The sequence below is a fragment of the Rousettus aegyptiacus genome, unplaced genomic scaffold (genome assembly GCF_014176215.1).
Source record: "Rousettus aegyptiacus isolate mRouAeg1 unplaced genomic scaffold, mRouAeg1.p scaffold_m13_p_14, whole genome shotgun sequence".
NCBI lineage: Eukaryota > Metazoa > Chordata > Mammalia > Chiroptera > Pteropodidae > Rousettus > Rousettus aegyptiacus.
In genome coordinates, this window is record NW_023416289.1 from 9,783,586 (window position 1) to 9,810,389 (window position 26,804).

At 44.8% G+C, this 26,804-nt stretch overlaps 2 protein-coding genes and 1 long non-coding RNA gene across 10 annotated transcripts in view; 1 reads left to right on the forward strand and 2 right to left on the reverse strand.

Moving 5' to 3' along the window:
* VAC14 (VAC14 component of PIKFYVE complex) overlaps positions 1 to 7,632 on the reverse strand; it is a 93,861-nt gene extending 86,229 nt beyond the window's left edge. For 2 of the 4 annotated variants that reach the window (XM_016164442.2, XM_016164443.2), the window contains exon 1: positions 7,239 to 7,629. In XM_016164442.2, coding sequence (XP_016019928.1) covers positions 7,239 to 7,342 — 104 coding nt within the window. In that variant the 5' untranslated portion in view covers positions 7,343 to 7,629. Of the gene's footprint in view, positions 1 to 7,238 lie in introns of all 4 variants that reach the window. The other 2 variants (XM_036231376.1, XM_016164444.2) reach the window with 2 other exon arrangements.
* A 135-nt stretch (positions 7,633 to 7,767) lies between these two features.
* On the forward strand, positions 7,768 to 19,884 carry LOC107520521. Its single transcript, XR_001599336.2, has 3 exons — positions 7,768 to 7,832; positions 12,581 to 12,671; positions 19,789 to 19,884. It is a non-coding gene; the product is annotated as an uncharacterized LOC107520521 (long non-coding RNA).
* Positions 12,437 to 26,804, reverse strand: part of HYDIN (HYDIN axonemal central pair apparatus protein) — a 310,335-nt gene continuing 295,967 nt past the window's right edge. For all 5 annotated transcript variants that reach the window (XM_016164411.2, XM_036231381.1, XM_036231382.1 and 2 more), the window contains 8 exons: positions 25,869 to 26,146; positions 24,526 to 24,745; positions 22,731 to 22,943; positions 21,701 to 21,864; positions 20,699 to 20,849; positions 15,138 to 15,368; positions 14,554 to 14,778; positions 12,437 to 13,133 (listed from right to left, as the gene is read on the reverse strand). In XM_016164411.2, coding sequence (XP_016019897.2) covers positions 12,651 to 13,133; positions 14,554 to 14,778; positions 15,138 to 15,368; positions 20,699 to 20,849; positions 21,701 to 21,864; positions 22,731 to 22,943; positions 24,526 to 24,745; positions 25,869 to 26,146 — 1,965 coding nt within the window. In that variant the 3' untranslated portion in view covers positions 12,437 to 12,650. The remainder of the gene's footprint in view (positions 13,134 to 14,553; positions 14,779 to 15,137; positions 15,369 to 20,698; positions 20,850 to 21,700; positions 21,865 to 22,730; positions 22,944 to 24,525; positions 24,746 to 25,868; positions 26,147 to 26,804) is intronic.

The following is a 26,804-nucleotide window of genomic DNA, read 5'->3' on the forward strand; positions in this document are numbered from 1 at the left end:
GCTAAGCTAAACCTAACCTGTTGGGTTAATCGGTATCGTATTTGGATGGTCCTAAGACTCTACTGTTATAATTGAAGTTATCATTACCTGGATTCCAAAATGCACACTGAGAACAGCCCAGGTCACAGGACCTGAAGGACACCTGCCAAGAGGTGAAGGGGCGCTCTAACCCATCTCCAGGTGCTCCAAAGCGGCCCAAATCAAGAGCACTTGGCCTCCCTGCTTCAGAGAGAACATCAGAGGAAAAAGCGCAACCAGAAGAGAGGCAGAGTGAGTGATGTTTGAAATCCAAGAGCCTCTATGTCACGCCCGGTCTCTCTTCAAAACACCACACTGTCTCCTCTTTTATCTCTCGGCTGCGAGCCACAGGTGGGGGGTCTGAAGCTGAACTAGTTTTGAAGTTAATATTTGGCCCAGAAACTCTCACGCTCACAAATTCCCAGGACCTCCACTGACGTAAAGGTCACAGGCATCACTGTTCTATGTACCAGAGGAGAGAATCGGCTTCTGCCTGGCTTCCTCTAAAATGCGCTGAAAACCATGGCGTACAAAGTGTCCTCTAGAGCAGAGGTCCCCAACCCCTGGGCTGCGCAGCAGAAGATGAGTGGTGGGCGAGTGAAGCTTCATCTGTATTTGCGGCCGCTCGTCAGCGCTGGCATCACCGCCTCAGCTCCGCCTCAGATCATCGGGCATTAGATTCTCATAGGAGCACCGGTCCCTGGTGCCAAAAAGGTTGGGGACCGCTGCTCTAGAGGTTGCTCAGAGCCTCCACTCTCAACTGGCCAGAGGTGTCACAAGATGGCAGAAACACCCTTTCCTCAGAAGGCACAAATCCCAATGCTGGCCCAGTGCAAGCTTGTGACACCGCCCCAACATCACGGAGTGCCACACCGGCTGCCCCCTCCCTGACAGGAGAAGGAGCCACAGTCAGAGTAGGACGCATCTGGAATCGTCATCAGCCAAAGGAGAACCTGGGACCACTGTTCTAGCAACATAACCACAGCTCCCCATTGGACCTCTCGGCCTCTGGTGACACAGCATTGGGACATCACAGACCGCACGAGGACTGGTGAGTTGACCACTTGCTAAGCACACACTATGCTAAATATTTCGGTTATTCCTTGGAACAACCTCTGTCTGTAGTTATTATCTCATCTTCCAGATCTGAAACACAGCCTCAGGGAAACCAAGTCCCCTTCCTAAGGTCTAGAGCATCTGAACCCTGACATGCCCAGTCTGTGCCCTTTCAGCTGCGGGCCAGTTCCCTTCTCCCATCTTCTTGAGCTACGTAAGCTGCAAAGCGAACACACCCAGTTACGGAGGGGACTTCCTTGGGTAGAACCGAGGCCCCAAGTGCAAGCGGCTTTTTCTGTACGTTTCCCCACACTGTTCAGCGTTCAGATATCCTGGAAGCATTCCTCTACCACACAGCAGTGCTTCAGATGTTTTGAAATGAAGTTCTAGAGCTTGGCTTGTACTATGAAGGCAGAAAAGAGATAACCATTTGCTGAGCACTTCCTGTATGCCAGGTAATGTGCTGGATGCTTTACATGCATTATCTAATTTAAATCTTCGAACAAACCACTGAGTTAGATACTGCAATGCCCATTTTACAGATGGGGAGACTGAGGCTCGGTAACATTCAGAAACACACAAGGTCGCACGACTTACTGATGGTAGGTGATGAGATCGCAACTAGGTTTTTCTGACTCCAAGGTCTAAAATCTTACCCACTATGTTACACTATTCCCCTCCTCAAATAAAAGAGCTACCACCTACTGGGTGCACACTGGGTGCCAGGCACTTAACATTTATTATTTTGTTTAACCTCAATCTCATTTCATTTGGTGATGTCCAAATGTTCCAGGCAATAGGCGGCAGAGGTTTTAGCCACTACACTCATGTTCCTATGTCTTCGGAGGAGACATCCTGGCCGTAAGGTGGGGCTAATAATTTCAATGACTTTATATGTTCTGAGAGAATGAGATGATGCATGTAATGCTCTCCGTATTGCATATGCTCATGTAATGATATTAGTACAAAGTCAGAATCAGAGAGACAAATTGTGATCTTATATACATCACTCATGATCATGTTCATTCACTAAATGTTGACTGAGAATGTGCCATGCTCCTGGCTCCAAAAAAGACAGAAAAAGAAAAATAAATCCAGAGCTGTGTTTATGCCTGTTATAAAACTTTCAGCTTGGATTTAGGGCTTTTTTTTTTTTTCCCCCTGGCAAGTCCAATTATCCATCCCAGTTCTCTATTGTCACGTGCTATATTCAGATGGCATATTCATGCAGCAATTTCCCAAAGAGAATCTAGGTAAATATCTTCTCCATCTGCTGAGTATTTAAGTAATTTGGTTTCCATTTGCTCACTAGTCTGCAATAATTGAATGGGAGAAGCATAACATTTGCCTCTGAGCAAGGGCCAAAGACCTTCTGAAAAGTCCTAAGAGTTAACTGACAAAACATCCCAAGCATCCACTGGACATAATCAGTGGAAAAACTATAAAGGAGAAATGAGTGAGACAGCAGGAAGCACGTTTGGATCCCAGGTGACAATAACTGTGATCACTTAACGAAGGCTTCCCTCACACTGTAACAAAACCCTACAAATAGTCTTACTTTTTAAAACCGAGATATAATTGACATACCTTAAATTCACTTTTAATGTGTATGATTCAGTGGTTTTTAGTATGTTCACAAAGTTGTACAACTATCACCAGAACCAATTTAACAATATTTTTATTATCCTAAAAAGAAACTCTGCACCCACGAGTAGTCACTCCCCATTTTCCCCTAATCCTCTCCCCTAAGCCCTAGGCAACCACTCATCTTAACCTGTCTCTATGGATTTGCCTACTCTAGATAGTTCATATAAATAAAGTCATATAACACGTGGCCTTTTGTGACTGGCTTCTTCCGCTTAGTGTTTTCTAGATGCGCTGTTTTAAGAGGAGGAAACAGGCGTAGAAAGGATAAACCAGAAGTCACAAGCTCACAGGCCTACAGGCGCCAGGCAAAAGACACAAGTGAGAAGGCCAAGGGACGTAAGACGGGCTGTGGTGAACTTGCCCACGCAGGAAGCCAGCTGGGAAGCCCGTGTCCTGGCTGCGAAGGGGAGTGGGAGGCTCCGATGTCCTCCTGATCTGCCATGTTGGAATGTGGGCCCCGCGGAGCCCCAATCGGAGAATTTCTCAGTTTTAAATACCCTGTGATCCAGGCCAAACCAAAGAGGTCTGCCAGTAGGACGCAGTCCCTGGTGCCAGTCTGTGACCCCTGGATTAAATAATTTGCTGAGAGTCCCACTGCTAATAAAGAGCTGAGCTGGGTGGAATCCGGACCCACATTCCAAAAATTGCCTGAAGCCACTTGGATTTAATTAGTGCCTCCCCAAACAAGTGGTAGGTTCCAAAAGAGCCAGGTCCCACTCAAGAGTTCAACTTTTATCTAATCACATGGCTCCAGGGATCACTGCTCCCCACCAGCCCCTTCCTCAGCGGGCCAGGCAAGGACACATGATTCGGGAGCTCTATTCCCACAAGTCTGCTCTTGGGCTTCAGTGCTCTCAGGGGGTATGGCCCAGGTACCTTTATTTGCTGGCTTTTAGAACTCCAAGTTCAGAAACACTAGAGACTTGGCACTAAGCTTGTCCCCGGTTACCATGAAGGGCAGCATCTCTCCCAGCTTGAAGTCAGGGGGCTCTCCTGCCGCTCTGTGAGCATAGCAGCTCTAGCAAAGTGGCACCCTCACATTTACCTGAGTGTCGGCTGGCATTTCTCCCCCACACTAGACTCTCCTGGACAGCAGAGCCTGGGGTATTACCAACTTTTTTGTCAGGACTGATCGGACTATATTTCCTGAAATTGAGAACTCACAAAACCTGAAACAGCCATTCTAAAATCTTGGCCTAAGTGCCTTGTCTTTTAGAAAATTGTGTGGGTATGTGTGGGGGTTAAAGCATCCAGGACTGTGAGTAACAGGCTCACACATTTAGCCATGAGATCCTGGTCATGTAATATAGCCTGGATCGAGATTCTAGAGTCCAGGGGCCCTGCAGTTGAGCCAAGCATCCAACTCTCTGCACTTTGGTGTCTGAGGTCTGCCATCAAGATAAAACACCCTCCTCTTATTAAAAATTTTAATCCCTCATTGGAATACCATATGCTGCACTGGCTCTGTCACCTGAGCAGACTGGGTCCTGGAAAACTGAAAGTGGCAGTTAAAATAACCATGGAGATAGATGTTCAATTGTGAAAAATTTTAAATTAAATATATGTCTTCTTTTTGGTGGGGAAAACTACTCATCCTGGTGGGGAAGCCTTTTGAGACAGATGAACCTGGGTTTTTGATTTAGGTTCTAGCTGTGAAACCTTGGGAAGATTCTTAACCTCAAGAAGCCTCTGTTTCCTCATCTGTGAAATGGGGTAACACTACCCAGCTTACATGGCAGCCACGCAAAATAAATGAGATAAGGGGCATACAATGGCCAAACAAAAAAGGCTTCTCTAGCCTCCTCCCCACAGAGCAAACAGTGCTTTATACATGATTACATTTTTTTTTATTTTTATGATCACTGTTACAGACTAAATTACGTCCCCCTCCCCAAATTAATGTGTTTAAATCCTAAACCCCAAGGTGACTGACTGTATAGCAGTCTCCTTATCTGCTGTTTCAGTTACCTGTGGTTATCTATGGTCCAAAAATATTAAAATATTAAATGGAAAATTCCAGAAGTAAGTCATTTAAAACCTGTAAATTGCATGCCGTTCTGATGAAATCCTGTGTTTTCCCGCCTGGGACGTGAATCATCCCTTTGTCCAACATACCACGCTGTGCATACTTATAATAAGATATTTTGAGAGAGACTACATTCATATAACTTTATACAGTATATTACTGTAATTGTTCTATTTTATTATTAGTTACTGTTAATCTCTTACTGTGCCTGAATTATAAATTAAACTTTATCGTAGATATATTTGTATAGGAAAAAGCATAGTATATACCGGCTCCAGGCGTCCACTGGGGGACTTGGAATGTATCCCCCCGGATAATGGGAGGGCTACTGTACTCTGAGGAATATATCAAACAGGATACTCCTCATTCCAAATGTGGCTGAAGAAGGCTAGAAACTGACAGTAGGATCTTCTAGGCCGGTGCTTCTAGAACTTTAATGTGCACACAAATCACCCGGGGATCTTGTGAAAATGCAGATTCTGATTCACAGATCTGAGGTGATGCTAGAGAATCTTTAACAAGCTCCTAGGTGAGCCTGATGCTGCTGGTCTGTGGGCTACACTTTTGAATAGCAAAATCTTTAGACTGTAATGTTATTTCCCCACTGAAGATGTGTGGTCATTCATTCAGACACTGTCAAATAGCACCAGACACTGTGCTAAGTGCTGTGCTGAGCATAAATACAACAGGTTCCTTGCTCTTAAGGAGTTCCCACACCAGTTAAGGCCCGAGGGGGTTTCTCTGAATTCCTTGAATCAAGCACAATGTGGAATACAAATCAAATCCAATTAAAGACAAAACCCTTACAGGAGAGCTTGCAGAGTGAGAGCACTCATACAGGTTGTGCTAGAGGCAACAATAATCCTGAGCTAAACACCATTATTCAAGGGCTCAACAGATGACTGAAGCTGCAATAAAACCAGACATCCCTGAGAAGCAGAGTGGGTGATGTTCAAAACTGGGTGTCAATGCAGCTGCAAAGCCTATGGGCAGGAAGCCACATCTATACATCGGCTCTGGCCTCCTACTCAATATAGGGATACTCGTCGTTAAGACTTGCTAGCATAAGTGAGAGCCAGGGTATAAACAAGAAGCCGTATGAAATGAGAACAGTCAAGAAAGTGGTGCTTGAAGAGAGAAGAAGGTACGTGTTTTTGGACATGCTGAATCTTAGAGCTGAAAGGGAGGGTCCTCTTAGCAAAGTGCAACCCTTTAGTTGAGGAGGAAACTAAAACTCAAAGCAGTTAAGGCAGTGGTTCTCAACTGGGGCGATTCTGTACCCCAGGAGACGTTTGGCAATGTCTGGAGACATTTTTGGTTGTTAGAACTGATAAAATGCTAGATGTGTCTGTCTAATGGTTAGAGAACAGGGATGCTGTTAGAATTCTTACAACACAGAGGACAGCCCCCACAACCAAAATGTCAATAGTGCTGAGGTTATGAAACCCTAAGTTAAGGAATTCGCCCAAGGTCAAAGACTGAGTGTCACACCATGGACTAGTTCAGAGATGTCCAACAGCATTCTGTAGCTATGGAAATGGTTTTAAGTCTGTGCTGTCCATTATGGTGGCCAATAACCACATGTGGCTATTGAACATGTGAAATATGAGGAGTGTGACTGAGGAACTGGATTATAATTTTTTATTTTATCTTTAATAATTTCAATGTAAACAGCTACACATGGCCAGTGGCTACACTACTGGACAGGGCAGAACTATGGCCCACATTTCCTGACTCTTAGACAATTCTTCCAGTTTTACAACCTGCTCCTTTCCACTCTTCAGAAATCACCAACCCTGACTTTATCACAAAGATCGAACTGGAAAAAAGTACAAATGTAATAGCAGAAAAATCTTAACAAAATGTTCCCAGTTAAACAACTTATTTTATACATTGGAAAATAAAACATAATGTCAGATCATGGTTACACACACATGTAATAAGACTGCAGAAGCACAAAAAGGTCAAACTATTCCTACTTCTACTTTCAAGTAAGGGTGACGTGACAGATAAAACAGTCTTCTGAGAGCCTTCAGATTTCGGATCTGATTTCTCCACTTGGTCACCTAACAGTCCCTTTCACTTCTCAGAAGCTGAGTAAGAAATGAGGCAGGTCAATTCAAAAAATTAATGCTTCCCATCTCCCTCCCATCACAGAGGCCACTGTCTGATTTGCTGGTTTTGATGGAGACCACACTGAGCATGCACCATGTTCCCATGCACTGTGCTACAAACTAAGCATATACCATGTCATTTCATTCTTATGGCAGCCTTTTGGTCGCCAGAAGGTTAATTAACTTGGCCAAAGTCACACAACCAGTCAGAAGCAAAGCCGAGATTCCCAATCGCCTGCTCTTAAGCACTGCGCTAAGGGCTAAACCTGCAGAGGCAACACCAGCTGGAAAGGTGTGAGCTGTTCCTCGGGGAGCCGGACTCCTGCATAACTCGCCTCCGCTCCCCACGCCCAACCCTGCTTGCCCGCGGCTCTTACTTTTCAATCTCCAGCGCTGCCACCTTCCGTTTTTCGTAGAGCTTGTCATTTAGGGCACGCACGATGTTGGGCGTGAGCGGCGCGAAGTCCTTCTCGGGGTTCATGGTGGCAGCTCCAGGCGTTCCCCGGAGCCTCGCGACTCCTCAGCCCGGGTCGCGCCGGGTCGCGCCGGGGGCCAGGGGAGTTTGCGGCTCCGCGCTGCCTCCGGCTTCGGCTCATGGACCACGCCACCCCGGACCTGCCTGCCTTGCTCCGCCGCCGCGTGCTGCCTTGGGAAACCGAGCCTGGAACCCGCCCCCCCACACTTGCTTCCAGCCACCCAACAGCTCACGCGACCAGGTCCCGCCCCGCACCTGCCGCACCTGCCGTGCTCAAAGGGCAGCGGCCATATTTCTCGGACCACATGACTTCGCAGCAGTTTCCGTCTTCCGCCTCGAGGGCCCGCCCCTCGCCAGCCACGCCCCCACGCAGGCCGCTAGTGGGCTGGCCCCGCCCCCGCGAGGCTCCACCTTTCTTTTCTCCCTCGTTGCCTAAATCTAGTGTGAGACCTGCTCCATGGGGCGTGCATCACTTGAGCTCAGCTTCCCCTGTGAGGTAGGCTTGGGGCACAGTGAGCTTTTGCAGACTGTGAGGTAGGCTTGGGGCACAGTGAGCTTTTGCAGACGTTCTTAAGAAGGAAGGGGCTTTTGGACCCTGATTTATTTAGTATAATTTCTTCAATACTAACCGAACCCACTAGTTTATTCACTAGTCACCAATTTTGCATATACCAATGTTTTTCAAATTGTAGTGACATCGTCATGATTTTTGCCATTTCCTAAACACTTGTACTATTATTTAAAAAAAGTCAACTCACTTAAAATCTTAAATTCCTACTTCATTCTTGCTTATACCCTAAAATCATGCGTTTTAATAGCTGTATATTTTTCTTAAAAAATTAAATTCTCAATTAAAAACGGTATTATCTACTACTTAAAATCTCAGGCGCCGACAGCAGCTGTCACTCATTTGGGACTTGGGATGTATTTACCATGCTCTGATACCTGGAAGGGCTAGATTATGGATAGTAGAAACCCCAAATCTGTTGGGTATAGGTCTCCAGACGGATCCACTATAAAACAACCCCTCCAAGTGCTCTCTGAGTGTCACACTAAATGGCGGGACAGAAATTGAAACTATATGGTAAATTTTTAAAAAGGACTTTATGGATGTAGTATGGCTGAAGTTTCCAGATTGAGTAACAGGGAGATGCATCAGAATTCCTTATTGTGAGCTTCCATAGTGGGCAGGGTCTTAAGGGCAAGACCACAGTGAGGCCCAATGGATATTAAATATGAACGTAACACATGATGATGCATTTCTCTAATGAATGAAAAGTACACCTGTAAAGCTTATAACAATCTTGAAAATGGAGTATAATCTTTAATTATACACTGTAGATTAGAATCAGTGGGGACACAGGGAGGGGCTATGGTAGGCAGAATGCTAAGCCGGCCCCCCAGGGTCTCACCCCTTTGAATTCATGCCCGGTATAATCCCTTCCCTTTGAGTGTCGCCAAGACTTGAAAATATGATGGGCTGTCGCTCTAACAATTATTGTGTTATGTAGCAGAAAGATTTTTCAGATGTAATTAAGGTCCTTCATCAGTTGACTTTGAGTTGATTAAAATGGAAATTATCCTGGGTGAGTCTGACCTAATCAGATGAGGCCTTAAAAGAAGTTAGAAGAGATTTGAAGTGGGAGAGAGTCTGTTGGCCTTGAAGAGTAAACAGTAACAACAATGAACTATGATGGACCACATGATAAGGACCTTAGGGTGGTCCCCTGTTGTCATTTGCCAGGAAAATGGAGATTTCAGTCATATGGCTGCAAGGAAATGAATTTTGTCAACACGCTTGAGGAAGCTTGGAAGTGGGCATTTCCCTAGTTGAGCCTCCAGATGGCAGATGAAGCTGGCTGGCATTTTGATTTAAACCTGGGGGACCCTCAGCCAGGAACCCAGTTCAGTCCATTCCTGACCCATGGAAACTGTGGAATAAGAAATTTGTGTTGTTTTAAGCTGCTAGGTTTGTGGTAATTTGTTATGCAGCCATAGAAAACAAATACAGAAACTAACCCCAAACTCTAATTCATGGAGGAATTATGTCTAGAAAAATCTGTGAAAAATGTGCTCTCCTTTACTGCTGGGATTTTCACAGCTTTAAAAACCTGTGCCAACACAGTCCAATGAATGAAAGTGGGTTCACTAACAACCTGAAAACTGCTCCAAATATAGATACATCTCCAGAGAAAAATGTATTTCTTAATGGTTTCTACCTCTTACCTCGATACCAAGTAGCACTGATAAGGACATTTCCAAATGTTTTGCGAGGTTTATATCTTTAGGATTTTGATGATGGTTGATGTAAAACAAAAAAAATCAAATCAATGGGAATGATGTGGATCTATTTCTCCAGTGTGTATTCATTTCCACTGGATTCATATCTAATATAATATCTCATCTGTTTCTTTTGCTGTTTGGTTTGGCTTTTTCTTAAAGGTTAACTGAATTCCCCAAAGTCGTATGTGATACAGTTTTTAATAATTGAAATAGTAAGAGTTGGTTGTTTTTTTTTTTTTTTTTTTTTTTTACCAGAAGGAATTCTTTTCTCCTGAAATCACATTCTGGACTAGGTTGCTAAGAAACTAGTGTCTTACTCAGGGCCCAAACCAATACTGTGTTCTACCTTAAGTTCAGAAGTTCCTTGAAAGAAGTGGCTTCATTTCTCTATCTTAGAAAATGTGAACTAATTGAGGTTGTTTATGCATAATTGGACTGGCAGTGGTGCTGAAAACAAAGCCCAAAAGCTACTCTTGCCTTCTCTATGTGCTCACGTCTCTGACCCTGGTGGCCCCTCTGGCCAGGCCTGTCATGCTCAGACTCCTCTGGAGTAGGGGGTAATGATATGCCTGGTTGCACACCGGCCATAATTTCCTGGTTGTAGCTCATCTGTATCTTTGTGATACCTGGTTATTATTACGTAATTAATGGATATTGTAGCAAGAGGATGCTAGCAACACTGTAAGAAATGGTACCCAAATCTTGAACTGTGAAAAGCGGTTTCTCCAAAGAGTATAACTTTGCTGGAGTTTCAGGGTAACATGTTGAGGGTATAAGAGGCTTGGGAAATCCCAGACTTGGGATTTCTTGAGATCTGGCAAGACCTCATGACAACACAGTATCGTCACTTCTGACCCAAAGAAGTGGTTAGACTTTGGATGCCACACTCGCCAGGGCCTCTGTGTCAAGCAATGTCAGGGGCCCCATTCACATCATATACTGTGCACAATGCTCCCTGGAGTGGTGGCGCCTGGTGGCCCCGATGTTTTCTGCGTGCCCCTCAGTGGGATGTCTCCTGGTCTGCTTTGCTGAGAATGTGTTCTTTCAAAGGTGACTTCCAATTGCTTCTGTCAGAACGTTGGCCTCTCCCCACCCTCAGTTGAGCTGCTTGCTATTCCAAATTCACTAATATGAAATGATTTCGTTATTGTCTTTTTGAGGAAGCACTGAAGCAACCCCAGGGGAAGAGATGTACCTATCTCAAGTCATCCTGGCAGGGGGTCCATGCTTGGGCAGGCCTTGAGCTGGGCTCTTGGTCCCAGGGAGAAGGGACTGCCTCCTCGCTTCATGTCTACAAGGCTTTGGGTTCTGGGTTTTGGTTTCAGAGCTGGGGAGCGCTGAGGTAGGGGGAGTTACCCTGGGCCACCTGAAGGCACCATTTTGCCAGTGGTGACACTGGAATGTGGCTAATTTCTATAGCAGTCAGTGTGTGGGGTGGTGGCTGGGAGCCGTCCAGCTTCAAGGGAACATAGCAAAGTGTTGACCTTTACAATTAGAGACACCTCTGAGTCTTCCCATGCTCCGACCACTGGTGTTTCAGCCAGTTTTCACACAGCTTCCTCTGTCTTTTCTTCGGTCTTAACAACCATTTATCAGACTTGATTTAAGACTGTTGAAGAAAGTGGTGATGGAACAACTGTTTCCTAACCCCCAGTGATATGCCTCTGGTGGGTGGATGGAAAGAGGGACATTTTGGGGAGGGCCAATGTCATCAACTAGGCCACAAGCAGAGTTGGCTCTAATGAAGAGCATTTAGGGCTGTGGATTCAGCACAGCTCAAGTATTGCTAGAGGTCTCGTGCACGGCGTCTCCTGGAGATGCTGCTACAGCGGATTTTGATTCACTAGGTCTGGGGCGGGTTGGGAGATCCTGCATTCCTAACAAGTTCCCCGGTGGTGCTGATGCGGGGAGGCTGAGGCTTCAGGGCTGTGCTGACTGCGGTGGGATTCTCAGGCCAGCATCAGCAGCATCAGCAGGAGCTTGGTAGAAATGCAAATTCTCGAGCCCACCCAAACCTACTAAATCCGGCCCACTAAGGGAGGGGGCAGCAGTCTGTAGTTTAGAAAGCCCCCGTGGGTGATTCTGATGGATGCTAAATTTGAGAACCAGTGGTTTATTCAGACTGCATATTTGCGTCAGTACAAGCTCGTTGATCTCCGTGTCTGCTTAGATTGTTGCTTAGTGCTTTCTTTGCTCCTTTAACCACTGGGAAAAATCTGTCATCTAAATTCTTTGTCTTTATGACCTTTAGCAGCATCTTTAGTGGTTACAAAAATGAATTATTAAGTCTGCAGATACTTTAGAAAAAGCTTCATTGGGTTCTAGCTGTGTGTAGAGTGTCCTGGGCTGTATGAGTGTATCCTTAAACTCTTGTTAAATCCTGGCTTTCTGGGCCACACTCCTGGAATTTCTGACTTGATATGTCTGGGGTAGCCCCAAAATTTGCATTTTTAATAAATTCCCAGGTGATGCTGATGCTGCTGGTCCAGGGGCCATTTCTGAGAACCACTTCTTTGGAGCATTCACACCCAAAAGGCCGTCTTCTTTCATGGCTCCTCCCTCTCTTGCAGACAGGCTGTAGGGAATGAGCAGGGGGGAGGAGGTGGAGACAGGAGAAGCCTCACGCATGGGCACTTGCATGTACGTGTGTGTGTATGTGTGTGTGTGTGTGCGCGCGCTACACAACAGATCACGAGTGTGATACCTGTGTCATCTTATTAAAAAATGGAGATTATTACATATGCTTGAGCTTTGAGGATATATTAAGAAAACTAAATTCAGAGACATGCCCTTGCAAAGCATAGCTCTGTTTCTTAGAGTTACCATGTTTACTATGGAATATATATATTTCATACATACACTTGGAATACATATAATATGGAAATAAGTGCCCTTATAATTGAATGAGGAGGACAAAACGGTACTTCAAGAATTCTGATTATTTTCTCTGCTCTTTGCCAGGCTAGAGCAATACACAGATATTAAGGCTGAGGAGATGGCCCCGCCTAAGTGCAGCTGACCCTGGTTCCCACTACGGGGTGATGCCCTTCAGGTAATAAACCCACTTAATTCCCGTTTCTCTGCCTTCGCCGGGCGGGCACGCCACAATCAGCTTGCTGGTGATGGGGATTTTGCTGCCCGATGGGTTTCCATCAAAGGAGACGGTGATGTTGTTGATCTTCTTGGGCCGCATGGACTCGACGGCACGGACGGAGAACGCTGGGTTCTCCACGATGAACGAGAATGAGACCGTTTGGTAGAAAACGTTCTTGAAGGGGATGACTATGGTGTACCCGGCTCGGATCAGGAAGGGACCTTGCGGCTTGGGGGGTAGGGCCATCCCGAAGAGGGGGATGGTATACTCCCCGCCAGTAAGCGACGACAGGGTCAGGATGCCCTTGGTCTCACCCAGGTGGCTGGGCTCGAAATAGACTTCCACGCTGACTTCGGTGCCCCCCTGAGATCCTGGCGCTGCGCTAATGACCTTTTCCGTGTGGAAGTCTGGACAGTCGGTCTGAAAGAGGAACACAGGCACCTGGCTGACACAGGATCCTGAAGGGTATACCAGCAGCTCGGGTCCATCCCAGTCCCTCTGCCCTCGGCCAGGCGGGTTCTAAAAACGCCGTGCCCTTATAACTCCCTTGAGGAGTGGGTACTACTAATGATAATTCCTATTTTGCTACAAAGAAACTGACGCCAAGAGATGATAAATAACTTGTCCGAACACACGGCTGGGTAATGTTGGTACGGCAGTCATACCCATATCTGGCTCTTCTTTGCTTCCACACACATGGCAGACCAAACACTCTGGATCCTCGTGGGTGGGGGAGGCTAGTTCTGGGCAATGAGTTGCGATCAGAAGTGAAAGTTGAAAGTGAAAGGTGTCACTTCCATACTAGAGCATTCAGTCGCCAGTGCAAGCCAGCCCCTGGGGGGGGGGGTCTTTTCACTCCTCTGGTAAAAAGGCCATAAGCATTTGAGGGAGTGGTTGCCCTTCAGCCTGGATCCTTGCATGGCTGTGATGAGCAGAGTCCCTGCTGACCCTCTCCGGATAAACAGCACAAATAAGAGACTAACCTTGTGGTTTTAAGCCACCAAGGTAGCAGGGCTCTTTGTTACTACAGCATAACCTTGCTTCTCCTGACAGGATTGGTCAAAAGTCTACGCTTCCTGACTGTAGCCAAGGGCGCCCTGATGTTAACTGGTGCGTGCTCACCCAGTGTGCAGACCACACCTCCTCGCTCCCCTTGCTGCTAGGTGTGGTCCTCTGCAGTTTGTTCAGTGGAGGGTAGTGGAAGTGATCTATGCACCAGCCCCTCCGCCACCTTTTCCCTTGTAGCTGTCTAGAATGCAGAAGTCACGGTGAGCTGTCTTGGTCTACATGGCCCAAAGCAACTCTCCGAGGGAAGAGCATCAGACGGGGAAGTCTGGGGGCCTGATGTTGTATAGCTACCATTCTAGCCCAAACTGCTTATGCCCACCAGGCTCTATGAAAACAGTTTTATGTACATTTTAAAATCTTCACAGCAATCCTGTGAGGTCAGAGTATTATCACCATCTACAGACAAGCTTAAAGAGTTTCCAGAAATTATTTGTACAAGGAGAAATGGTGAAGGCAGGATTCAAATCCAGGTTTGCTGGCTTCCACAGCCTACACTCATGACCACAAGGCTCTACTGTCTCCCTTTATTGACCACTGAGCATGAAGCAGGAAGCGAAACTCCCCCCACTGCCGCCCAGCTTGTTAAGAAGGAAAGTCTTTAAGGAGGAGCCCAGGCCTCGTACTACTTATTTCCAGCTGGGAGTTTCCAGGCTAGATGAAACACCTGAGGCTTTGAGTTCCACATTTATGCATCCCCTGTGTCCTCCTCCCATTATTCTGAGGTCAGACTCCTGGCAAGGGAAGGGCAGAGGCTGGGCCGGGGGCTGCTCACCCTGCAGTAGTATTCTGTCTTCTGCCGAGTATAATTGATGATCTTGGCAAAGATGCTCTGGCCGCTGCCAAGAGCAGCCTGGAGGTGGACAGGCTTTTCAGGCAGTGCTGGCAAGGCCTTCAAACTGAGCTCATACTGGTAGTAACCCAAATCATTGTTGTGCAGAACTAGTCTCCCAAAGGTTTCTCCCGCTCTCAGGGGCTGGAATTCAAACGAGAATGTGCCCTGCAAGAGAAGATAGAGGCTCCTGTGATACTGAAAGTCCCACCCGTCCCATGCCGTCCAGTGATCTCAGAGCAGGTTGGTGGCAGAACTGGTGCCTCACAAGCAGGGGAACCTCTGCCCAAGCCGACCCACTTTTCCTCCCCTGCACCCCCTTTAACTTTCCCTATCCTAGGTATTTCTAGATCTGGGATCTCTTTGAATCTAAAAACAGGTACTAGAGCCTCTCTTGAGAAGCACACCGCAGACCCCATCCCCCCAGGGCTGGCTGGACCTCAGGGGTATGGAATGTGGATCCACAGGCCCCCTAGGCAGAGCCTCCATAACAACTGTCAGGGGGCCCCTGGCAGCCAGGATCATACCTCCGAGTTAGCAGGCACCACAAACTGGGAGGGCAGGCTGATGTCGGGCACCCTGCATTCCGTGGCAAAGGTCACCGGGTAGGGCAGGGGGTTCTCCATCTTGATGGAGGCCGATGTACTCTGCCGGACGGGGCTCACCATCTCGATGGTTTTGATGATGCCTGAAGGGATAACTCTGAAACTCACTGTGTAGTACAAGAACTCGTTGGTCACCTCGTTTCGGAAGATCACCTGAGTTCACAGGGAGAGCGGGAGGAAGCAGGTCAGTAGTGCCCGGTGAGCAATGCCCAGGAACATGAAGTATAGGGACCGAGCGGACAGAGGCCCTCCCAGCCGACGTGAACCCTAGTCAGCCAGCCTTTCTCTTCAGGTATCCTGCTCTGGCGCCTTCCAGGTGGGAGTCCGTCACACAGCCCGAGCTTGCTTTGGAAGAGGCCAGAGCAGCACTGTCTGGGGCTTCGGGTGAAGGTGTCCTGAGCGGGGACAGCTGACTGACCCCGGAGAATAAACAAGGCCTCGAGAGGTTCACGTTGTGGTGGGTTTCACTTCTATTACTGTTGTTGCTGGAATAGTTAATAACAGGAATGATAGTGGCTGACGCTTAATGAATGATTACTATGTGCCAGGCACTAGAAGTACTTCCTTGTTTAATTTACACAATGTGTAAGTGACATTATTATTCCTCCCCTTTTTATTTTTTTGGAAGATGAGGAAAATGAGGCTTAGCAACATTAAGGACCTTGCCTAGGGTCACATGCAGAGAAGTGTCAGAACCAGGATTTGAACCCAGGTTGGACCGACTCCAGAGCTCACGCTTGTACCTGCAGCATATGGTCCCCTCGTCCCTGCAACTGACTTGTTATTGACAAGCTGCTCACCTTTTTAGGTTCTCTTCCCAGATGCTTGATTAATGTTGAACATCTTCTCAGGTGCTTATTGGTCATGCACATACCAACTTCCATGAAGCAGAGTCTGTTCAAGTCTTTCGCCCTTTCACTACTTTGGATAGTTTATCTTATTATTAGGTGTAACAGTTCTTTACGCATCTGGCTTTTTACTTTCGACGTCTTCCTGTCTTTAGATTTAGAGTGCTTCTGAACCCTCTGTCTTTTCATGGGAGTGGTTAGTCTTTTACATTTAAAATAGTTATTTATATGTCTGGGTTGAAGTCTGCCCTCATGCTATTTTTTCCATTTGCCTCAGTTTTTCATTCCTCTGTTGCTACTTTGCTGCCTTCTCTTGGATCGACATCTCATCTTTTCTAATATGTTTGATTTCCTCTCCTGCTTCTTAGCTATATTTTTATTTATATTTTTAAGTAAGTGGTTGCTCTAGAGCCACATGAAATTTTGTCAAAATTTAAAGAGTCAATATTTTATCACTTCCCACTTTACAACTGACCCTTTCTGCTTCCTGCCTCACACTTCTCACCTCGCGAATGTAATAACCGTACTAAAGTATAATTTTTTTAGACTTCTCCATCCATCTTTTGTGTTTTTGTTGTCCTATCTTTTACTTCTACACATATCAGAACACCCACTTTATAATGTTATTTGCTATAAACTGTCATTTGTCTTTTAAAGAAAGTTATAAGAATAAAACCATGTACTTTAATATTTACCTACTTATTTACAATTTTTAAGTGATCTTTTTTCCTTTGAGGAGACCCGAGTGTCCATCTGGTATCATTTCCCTTCAGACTGAAAAATACCCATTCAGATTGGAAATTTTACATTGATTTGTTTCAAGTTCAATGACTCTTCTCATGTCTCCAATCTGCTGTACTTTTCAGTTCTAGAATATCTATTTGTTTTTTTTTTATAGTTTTAATTTCTCGGCTGAGATTCTTTGTCCACTCATTAAGGCCATATTCTATTTAATTATTTGAAATATATGTTTTAGTTCTTGAACATGTTTATAATAACTTCTTTGAAGTCTTTATCTGCTAAATCTGACATCTGGCCCATCTTAGAGACAGTTTCCACTGACTGCTTTTTTTCTTGACTATAGGTCACGTTTTCCTGCTTCTTTACAAGTCTCATAATTTTTGTTTGTGTACTGACCACTGTTGATGATCATTGTAGAGATCTGGATTCTGTTATTTTCTTTGTAAGACTGTGTTTATTCTAGGAGGCAGTTCAGTCACTGACTTATTACCTTACACTTGTACAGGTTTGATTTTATGCTTTGTTAGAGCAGGTCTGTGGAAAACTCGAGGTGTCCTTCAAGCCCTTCCAACTTGGTGAGATTCAATCTCCGAATTTTGTCCTCCCTACGGATCTCATAGGTGCTTTAGTTGTATGCGTTTTTAAGGCTGATCCACAGAAGGTCTTATCTTAAGGGCATGGTCCTTTCTTCTGGCTTTTCTGGTATTTCAGCTGTGTTCCTCAGATGTTAATGAGGTATTAATGTTACCTCTCCACTCTGGTTGGGCCGGGCCTCCAGGATTCCCCGGCACTGATTAATGTAGCATACCTTTGTTCCTTTGTCAACCTCATGGTTGCTGCTAAGTCTCATGCAGTCTCTTCTTGTGCATGTGCAGTCCAACCTTCAGCCAAGGACTTCGAGGGGAACTCGCATATAAACTTTTGCTTTCCCACCCCCTCAATATCGTGCTCCCTTCTCTCTGGTACCCTGCCCTGCAGAGACCAGCTGTTTCAGCTGTACCAAACTGTGATTTCTATCTCCTCAGTTCACTAGGGCTGCTGTGCTTTGCTTATACTCTAGCTCACGGCACTGAAGAAAGGAAATTTCTGTTGGCAGAGAGCCAGGACAATCATGGGGGCTCATTGAATTAGTTTCCTTTTCTCCGAATGAATTACAGAATTGTGCTGCATGCTAGCCAATGACTGAGAAGACTTGCTTCAGATATTTTGTCCAGTTTTATAGTTTTTTATGTTGGGAGGGCTACTTACTCCATCATAACCAAAAGTATTTTTGATTAAAAATTTTTTTTGTTGTTATTGTTAATTTTAATACATTTACTATAAAGAGTTTCTGTGATCTGGGACCATTGCCATTTTTACTCAAAAGTCTTTACACTTACATTTTAATAAATATATTTATTTATATCTTTCTTTTCACATCTACAGTTTATGAATGTCTCTATTCTCTCCTTACCCTTTTTTATGAATGAGAAGATTTCTCTTATTTCCCATTTGTTTCCAACTAAATGAAAAAATTTTCATTGCCTTATTTTTCTCCTCCCCTTGCTATTTCCTATATCGAAGTTATATGAAATCCAAGAAGCTTCCTCTATTGCTTTTTGTATTCACTGTTGCCATGAGAAATCAGATGTTATTGTGATTATTGTTTCTTTTTATTTTCTCTAGAATCATTTAAGACTTTCTCTTTTATCCAAGTTTTCTGAAATTTTGCTCTTATGTATTTAGATGTGAGTCTTTCATTCAACCTGTTTGGTAACTTGGTGGGTCTCTTCAATTAGAAAACTCAGTCTTCAATAGCTCTGGAAAATTTTATCCAATTATTTTGTGGAGTATACACTTCCTTCTATTATCTTTTTTTTTTTCTCCTGTTTTAGGAACTCCGATGGATATTAGAAACTTCTTGACTTACAGTTTATGTCTCATATTTCCTTTCATTCTTTTTTTAAAAACAGCTTTATTGAGATATTATTTACATTCCATTATTTACAATTCAACCACTTAAAGTATGCGCTTTATTAGCTTTTAGTATATTACTGACATCTCATTTTGTCATTACACATTCATAGTCCAATTATTTGATTTAGAACATTTCATCTCTCCCCAAAGAAACCCTGTACCCAGTAACGATTATTCTCCATTTCCTGCTAACCCGTCATCCCCTCCAGCCCTAGGCACTAGCAATCGACTTTCTGTTTCTGTAGACTTGCCTACTCTGGATATTTCATATAAATGAAATCATATGATATCTGGCCATTTGTGACTGGCTTTGTTCACTTAGCATATATGTTTTCCAGATTCATCCATATGTTCCATGTACTTCATTTCTTTTTATTGCCAAATAATCTTCCCTTTTATTTATCCACTCATCAATTGGGTTATTTCCATTTTTGGCTTTTATAAATAATGCTGCTATGAACATTTATGTACAGGTTTTCACACGGACATGTATTTCCATTTATCTTTGATAGATACCTAGGAGGGAAATTGCTGAATCATATGATAATTCTATTTCACCATTTGAAGAACTGCCAGACTGGCTTCCAAAGCAGCTGCACCATTTCACTCCTATCAGCAATGGATCCACCTTTTCCACATCTTGCCAACATTTGTTATCATTTCCTTTCATTCTTGCCATTCGTTTGCGCTCATGTGCTAAAGTCTGGTGATATGACGCACCTCTAACTTCTAATTTACTAGTAATCACTTTCTCAGAGTCCATTACATTATTCGGCCTTCCTCTGTAATTTTCTATTCCAAAGATTCTATTTTTCATTTCCGGGGTCTCTAATTGATTCTCTTCCACAACAGCCTGTTCTTATTTCATGGGTATGATGACCTTCCTTTATTCCCTGGAGGATATTTATAATATTCACTAAAAGTCTTCTTATGTTTGCTTTAATAACTTTTTTTTTTTTTTTTTTTAAATCTCAGGAATTTTATTTGTTCAGCTGGCATTTCTATTTTTTTTTTTCTTTTTGCTTCAGGTGTTTTGTGACTCCTTGATTTGAAGGTTCCCTGCTAGCCTGTTTGTGGATGTGATCTAAGTGGAGCCGACAAGCTCAGTGATTGTAGGAGAGGAGGTGACATGCCACTGGGTGGGTTTTGCCAGTATCTCTTCTGGAGGGGGAAATATGTTCCTAGATTTTTTTTTTTTCACTTTAAAATCTTTCCCTAGGTAATTCCATTCTCCTATCTCAGTTTTAAATACCACTGCTAAGTGGGTAATTCCCAGATACAGTCTGCAGCCCTGACCTCTGCTGTGAGCTACTGATCGTGTGTGCTCCTTTTCTTCAAAGCACTCATCTCATTTTGTAATTATACATGCGCAGTCCAGTTATTTGATTAGCATCCATCTCCCTTCACTGGACTGTTTGTTCCATGAGAACAGGGACTGTGCCTGTTTTCGATCGTTGCTGTGTTACCAGTCCATAGCGTACGGGATATATGTTCAAGAGATACTTATTGAACTCATTAGAACAAACAGCTCATGCGTGAAAGGCCCTGTGGTGTCTTAGAGCCGACGGCTCCGAGTTGAATCCTGGCTCTGCCATTACTGTGTGTGTTGAGTGCTTAGCACAATGCTGGATACTCTCTAAGACTCAGAAAATGGGACATTTTGTTATTATTGTGGTCTCATATTTGCTAATCCAGTGTTTCCTACGGCGTAGGGACTTTCATGATTCTTCTGCCGTGGAGGCTTGGCATGGGCCTACATGATGGCAGGTTGGCCTCACGATCTAGTCTCATCTTAAAGAGGCTGGGAATCCTGAATGCCTTCACCAGGTCAGATAAGGACAGGCTGGCTGCGGAGAACAGCTGCACTCCCTAACACCAGGACCAACCTCAGGGTCAAATCTCCGGGGTCCCAGGGTCACGCCTTTGATGCATGGATACCTTTGCACTGTATAATCCCTCCTTGTGGGAAAAGAAGTTCAGTTTGTAGTCTTTCTTGGAGCCAGACAATACGTCAATATAATCAAGGCCCTTTAAGGTGACGCTTAGGTCTGGCCTCTCTGGTTTTAGCATTTCCACAATGGCTCGGAATCTGGGGGGACACAGGAGAACAGGAAGAGAGAATAGAGAAAATGAGACATCTGCCCAAAGGAAAGAAGGAAAGGTGCTGTCTCTACTCTTGATTTTATGAAAAACACATAGGTCCAGGATTTTAGTCTTCACTCTGTCACTAACAAGAAGAGTAACTACCATTTACTGACCACTTGTTATGGGGCAGGTACCCAATCAGTGCTCTGTATGTGTTACAGGCATTTAATCCCTGTAATGTCTGTGGGAGGTACATATCATTACTATCTCCATTTTACTAATGGGGAATGAGGCCAAGGGAAGGAAGATAATATGCTCCTGTAACATGGCTAGTTATCAGCAGAACTAGGATTCAGACTCAGGCCTGGGCCTTTTTTCACAGTGCTAAGCAGGTGGTCTTCTTGTAGCCTTTGGCTATTTCACTGTAAAAGAGGAGGACTAGGCTGGTTGGCCTCAAGCTCCTCTAGTCCTTTGCATTCTACTCTACTCCCACTGCAAGTATACAAGATCCAACGGATATCCTTCTCTGGCCAGTGGTTTAGATGATAAGACAGAGCACTCAATAATAACCACCATGATTATTGTTTTGATAATCATAATAACAACTATCATTTATTGAGGACTTATTTTGTGCCAGGCACTCTTCCGGGAGATTTATAAGTAATCAGCCATTCATAGATCACACTGACCAGGAGAATCTGGGGGTTAGAGATCAGGAAATGCCTGGCTACATCAGAGAATTTTGACTCTTTTAGCTAATGTCCTTTAGGGGCCTTGACCAGGGGAGGGGCCAGGCTACACAGGGAAAGTCCTCCCTCCGTTTTTCCCACCCCAAACCCTGCCCCAGTCCCTCACCTCTGGGGCTTGTTTAGCCAGTTGGTGATTGGCAGGAGCTCAGTGTAGGGTGTCTTACATGGCACTTCACGGTAGATATTGGCCACGGCTTTTGGGAGCTCAGAAGTCCCATGCAGTGCATATAGCCAGCCGGTCCCATCTGGCAGGGGGAAGAACAGGGTGCCCTAAGGAGAGGAAGAAATGCCATCAGAATGATACAAAGGGTCCTTAATGAGTACCTCTCAGGCATGGTCGTGACATGGGATTAATGGAGGCTCTTCAGATTAGCATAACACTTCGTGGAAAGCAGCTTGGTAATACGTTTCAAGAGTCATAAAAATGTTCGTATGTATTTGAACCAGGAATCAAACCCAAGGGAACTTAGTGAAGAAAAATCCATCCGGAGGAAAAAGTTACAGACATACGTACACATATATATTAGAACCATTTATAAGAAAATTTGGAGATAACATAAACATACAACTGGGGAATGTTAAATAAATTATGGAACTCTCAATGAAATATTAGGCAATAATTATAAGTAATTATCATGAAGACTACCTAGTTAAATAGAAAATGTCTCATGATGTAATATAAAGTAAAAATAAGCAATGAAACATTGGGCATGCTGATGGCAGCCAAGGCTGTATCTGAAGAAGGATTGGTAATGAAGATACGAGAACAGAGAGTGAAAGACTGTGGCTTCTTTCTTTGATTTTTTATTGCAGTCGCTCTGATGTTATTTGTGCAATTAAGCTAAATATTAATTGCTTAATGCTTAGTCCAGGACTCTGTTTCAGGACTCAGCCTCCGGTTCCAAGAGAATCCCCTATACGTGAAAACATATGTACCAGAAGGGAAGCTTCGGACTTGATAATCTGCATGATTCCCCATCGTTCCAACATGATTTGTGGGGTCACCTCTTGTTCTAACATTCTCCGAACTACCAAACTCTGTTTCCTAACCTCTCGCACACAACTCCTCCCTCCAGTTTTGTCAGGAAACCGATAGGTGGGGTGGAGGGAGGGCAGAGGCAAGAGGCTCAGCCTACCTGATGCTTGCGGTTCTCCAAGTTCATGGTGCGGGGCCTGTAGGTAATCTCATAGGGCTTGTTTTGCTGATGGGGCTCCAGAGTGATGAACTCGGGCCCCTCCCAGTGCTCACCCTCAAAAATGGGGTGCAGATGCCAGGTCTGGTTGGTGCGGTTTGAAAGCAGGATGGTCTGCGTGTGTTTGGAGCGCACCTGGCAGGTGAAATTTACCACCTGGAAGAACAGGAAATGGAATTTACAAATCTGTAGTTCAAGGCAAGATTCAGGCTGGAGATACATATTTGGGAGTTGTCAGTGTAGCAATGCTTTTTTAAGGCTAAGAAACTGGATGAGATTTTCAAGAAGTAAATGTATTTAGAAAAGAAAAGGAATTTAAGGATTAATTCCTGACTGGCATAGTCCAGTGTTAAGAAGAATCGGAAGAGAGGATGAGAAGGAATAGCTAATCAAGCAGGAGGAGAACCAGGGGAGGGTAGTCTCCTGGGAGCCATGTGAGGAAGTACTTGTTCAAAGTGTCAGATGCTACCAACAGCTCAACTATGATGGGTGAGAACAGGCCATCGAACGTAGCAATGTGGAACAATGTAGTATTGGTGTAAAGAGAGTCAAATAGATCAGTGGACAAGAATAGACCTACACAATAGACCTACACATGTATGATTAATTAGTTTTTGACCAAAGTGCAAAGGCAATTCAATGGAGAAAGGATAATCTTTTCAACAAATGGTGCTAGAACAATTGGATATCCATATACAAAAAAAATAAAATAAAATGAATTTTAATCCATATCTCGTATTACATATAAAACTCTAAACAGATTAAAGATCTAAATGTAAAACTTGTATCTTGAATATATAAAAAGTTCTCAAACCTCAATAATGAGAAAACAAACAACCCAACTAAAAATAGATTTGAACAGATACTTCAACAAAAGATACATATGGATGGCAAATAAATACATGAAAAGATTCTCAACATCACTAGGCATTAGGGAAATTAAATTAAAAATCACAATGAAGTATCACTACAGACCTATTAGAATGACTACAATTAAAAAAAGAAATGAGCTATATCAAATGTTGGTCGGTAAGGGTGTGAGGCAAGTAGAAATGTCAGACGTCGCTGGCGGGAATGTAAAACGACACAACCACTTTGGAAAACAGTTTGGTAGGTTCTTAAGAAGGTAAATATACACCTACCCTGTGACCGAGCCGTTCCACTCCTAGGTATTTACCCAAGAAAATGAAAGCATGTGTTCATGCCCATGTACGTACATGTTCATGGCATGATGTACGATTTCATTTATCTACATTCTTGAAATAACAAAAGTATAGAGGTGGAGATCAGGCATCATTTTTACCATAAGCGGTGTTGCCAGGAACACAGCTGACAGTGCACTGTTAGGTTCCTAGGAACACAGAGCTAGCAGAAGGTCAGCCCAAGGTCATTAAACAACAACAACAACGTAGTAAAGGTGTTCACCCTTCACTCACAGCTTATAACAGTATTCAAGCTGACCAGAAATGTCAATGCAAGCTTCCCTAAGAATGTGACGCTGGAGTTGAGAGCTGAAGAATGAAAAGGAATTAACTAAATAAAGAGGGGAAAATGAACATTCTAGACCTGGGAGTAGCATGGGCAAAGGCCCTGTGTGCGGAGGGGCAGGTCTGAATGTTTGTCGTGGGCACCAAAGGTGGTTTGAACAGAGCCACCCGGAAGGCCTGGCTGAGTTCACCTGTGGGGCTTGCTAGGCCCATTTTGGCCACTGGCCCATCTGTGGGCAGCCCTTACTGACCTCTTTTATTGCAGGTGGTCCCACACAGACTCCAGACAGGGTGAGGCTCAGAGGACTGCCTCCCTGGATGAAGCAGAGCAAATTTTTGTAGAGACTCTCCTTGCCCACCTCGGTGGGATGATAACTCACTTCAAAAGAAACCTCCATGCCTGCAGTGATATAGCCTTCTTCCGGGCTGATGGAGAAATGAGGCTTAAATTTTCTGACATCCCATTTAAACCTTTTCCAAGACAAAAGAAGATAAAGAAAACAGTTTACTAGTATCCTGGGGGTGTCCTCAATGCTGCTGAGAACGAGACTTTGCATGGGCTTTTAGCTTGGAGGCTCACCCCTTTATAAACTCTGTGAGACCTGGGAGGAGAAAGATTGTCGGTAAAGCAGAGGCAGGTGCGCACAAGGACAAGGTCACTTCGCTCCTAGGTAAGATGACTCGGCTCCCTCTCAGAGCTGATCAAGGTGGCAAGTGGCTGCATCTTATCTCATTGCCCAGAGTGACACATCGGGGAGCTTGCACATGAACATGCGTACACGTGTATACCCAAGGTCGCACAGCCAGCAAGTAGCTGAGCTGGGACTGGAACCTTCCTGAGACTGTGGCCTGAACCGCTGCCTGCAGGTCTGGCAGGGTGGAGGCAGTCCTTCATGTGAGAATTACGCCTGCTGTTGATGGCACTGGGATGCTGTGTGGTCATCCCTTTGTGGTCTGGCGCTCCATCCAGGCAAGAGATAAGAGGGCAGACGATGCAGGGTTTCCAGTGCCCCCTGCAGGTGTGTGCCGTGCAGCCTGCATAGCTATGGTGGCATGAGGCAAGAGACTGGCAAGGAGAGTTGCCCAGGTACACCTGGGTTCCAATCCCATCTTTGTCATTTCCTGGCTGTGTGGCCTCGGGCAAGTCACCTGACCATTTTGAGCTTCAACTTCATCTGTGAAATAGGGACAATACAGTACTTACCTTAGAGGGTCCTGGAATAATCCAATGGGATCTTTTGTACGAATGCTTAGCATTGTACCTATGCACTGTAAAGTTCTTGCTAAATGCAGGATTTTGGAAAAGTTACTTAATCTCTTTTATCTCAGTTTTCTCATCTGTAAAATGGATCAGTCATAGCATAATTGTTGGGATTAAATGAGATGAGCCATGTAAAGAGCTTATGACAGGTACCGAGGAAATGTTCTCTGTCATATTAATCATGGCAGTGGCCATCACTGAGGACAGGCCATTGCTGTCACATTTTCAGGGAAGGGAGGAGATGTGAAGGGAGGGGAAAGAAAAAGTGGCCACGCTTGTAAAACAAATGTCTAATTCAAATCCAGGGTCAGAGCTCTCTGCTTCCTCTCCTACCTTGCACCCACGTCGCCCGTGTTCAACATGAGGATGCGACGTGTGGCTTGTGTCTGACATATGACTGGTCCAAAGGGGAGATGCTCCTGGTCCAGGGAGATCTCCAGGGCCTGGCAGCAGCCGCTGAGGAGGAAGAGGGGGCGCAGAAGCCCCATGCTTTCCATGAACACTTCCTCGGAGAAGGGAGGTATGCGCTTCTTTGGGGCGAAGATGACCTCCAGCTTACAGACTTCTTTGGGCTTCAGAGTGATGTTGTGGGATGGTATCAAGGTGATGACCTGGACAGAATGACAAAGACTTAACGGCTGAGGGCAGGGGGGCTTCCGAGGCCGCCATTCCTGGAGATCTTACTGCTGGAGCTGTAACAGCCCAGGGGTCGAATCTCACTTCTTCTCTCTCTTACCAGCTGTGTCATCTTTGATAAGTTATTTAAAGTCCCTGTAACTTAGATTCTGATCATCTGTATAAAATGTGTGGCACATAATAGGCGTTCAATAAATGTTAATTCTTTTCCAGCTCCTTGCAAATAATTTCTACTGGTGGAGGAAATAGCAAGATGAAATAGGAAAACTCGATGCTCTAGTGTTTTTTGGGGGAGCGCTCCCTAGGCAACCTGCATCACACTTCCCAGTGTGCTGCTCACAAACAATGCAGATTCCTGGGTCCTACCCCAGCCGACTGGATCAGTGTCCTTGGGGGAGCCTGGGACCTGCATTTTCAAAAATGCCCTGGATGACTGGTGTATTCTAAAATTTGAATTCGTATGGTCTTCTCTTCCTCCTTTGTCCTGGTAAAAAGCGCAAGTCAAAATCAGCTTTAAGGAAGCCACACCCCTTTTCACCCTTGGGCTCCCTTTGGTACAGAGTGCCCAGCACTCACCAGCAAGGGGCCTGAGGCAGCCGGGAGTTAGATACAGGAGAGAAGCTGCCATTGGAA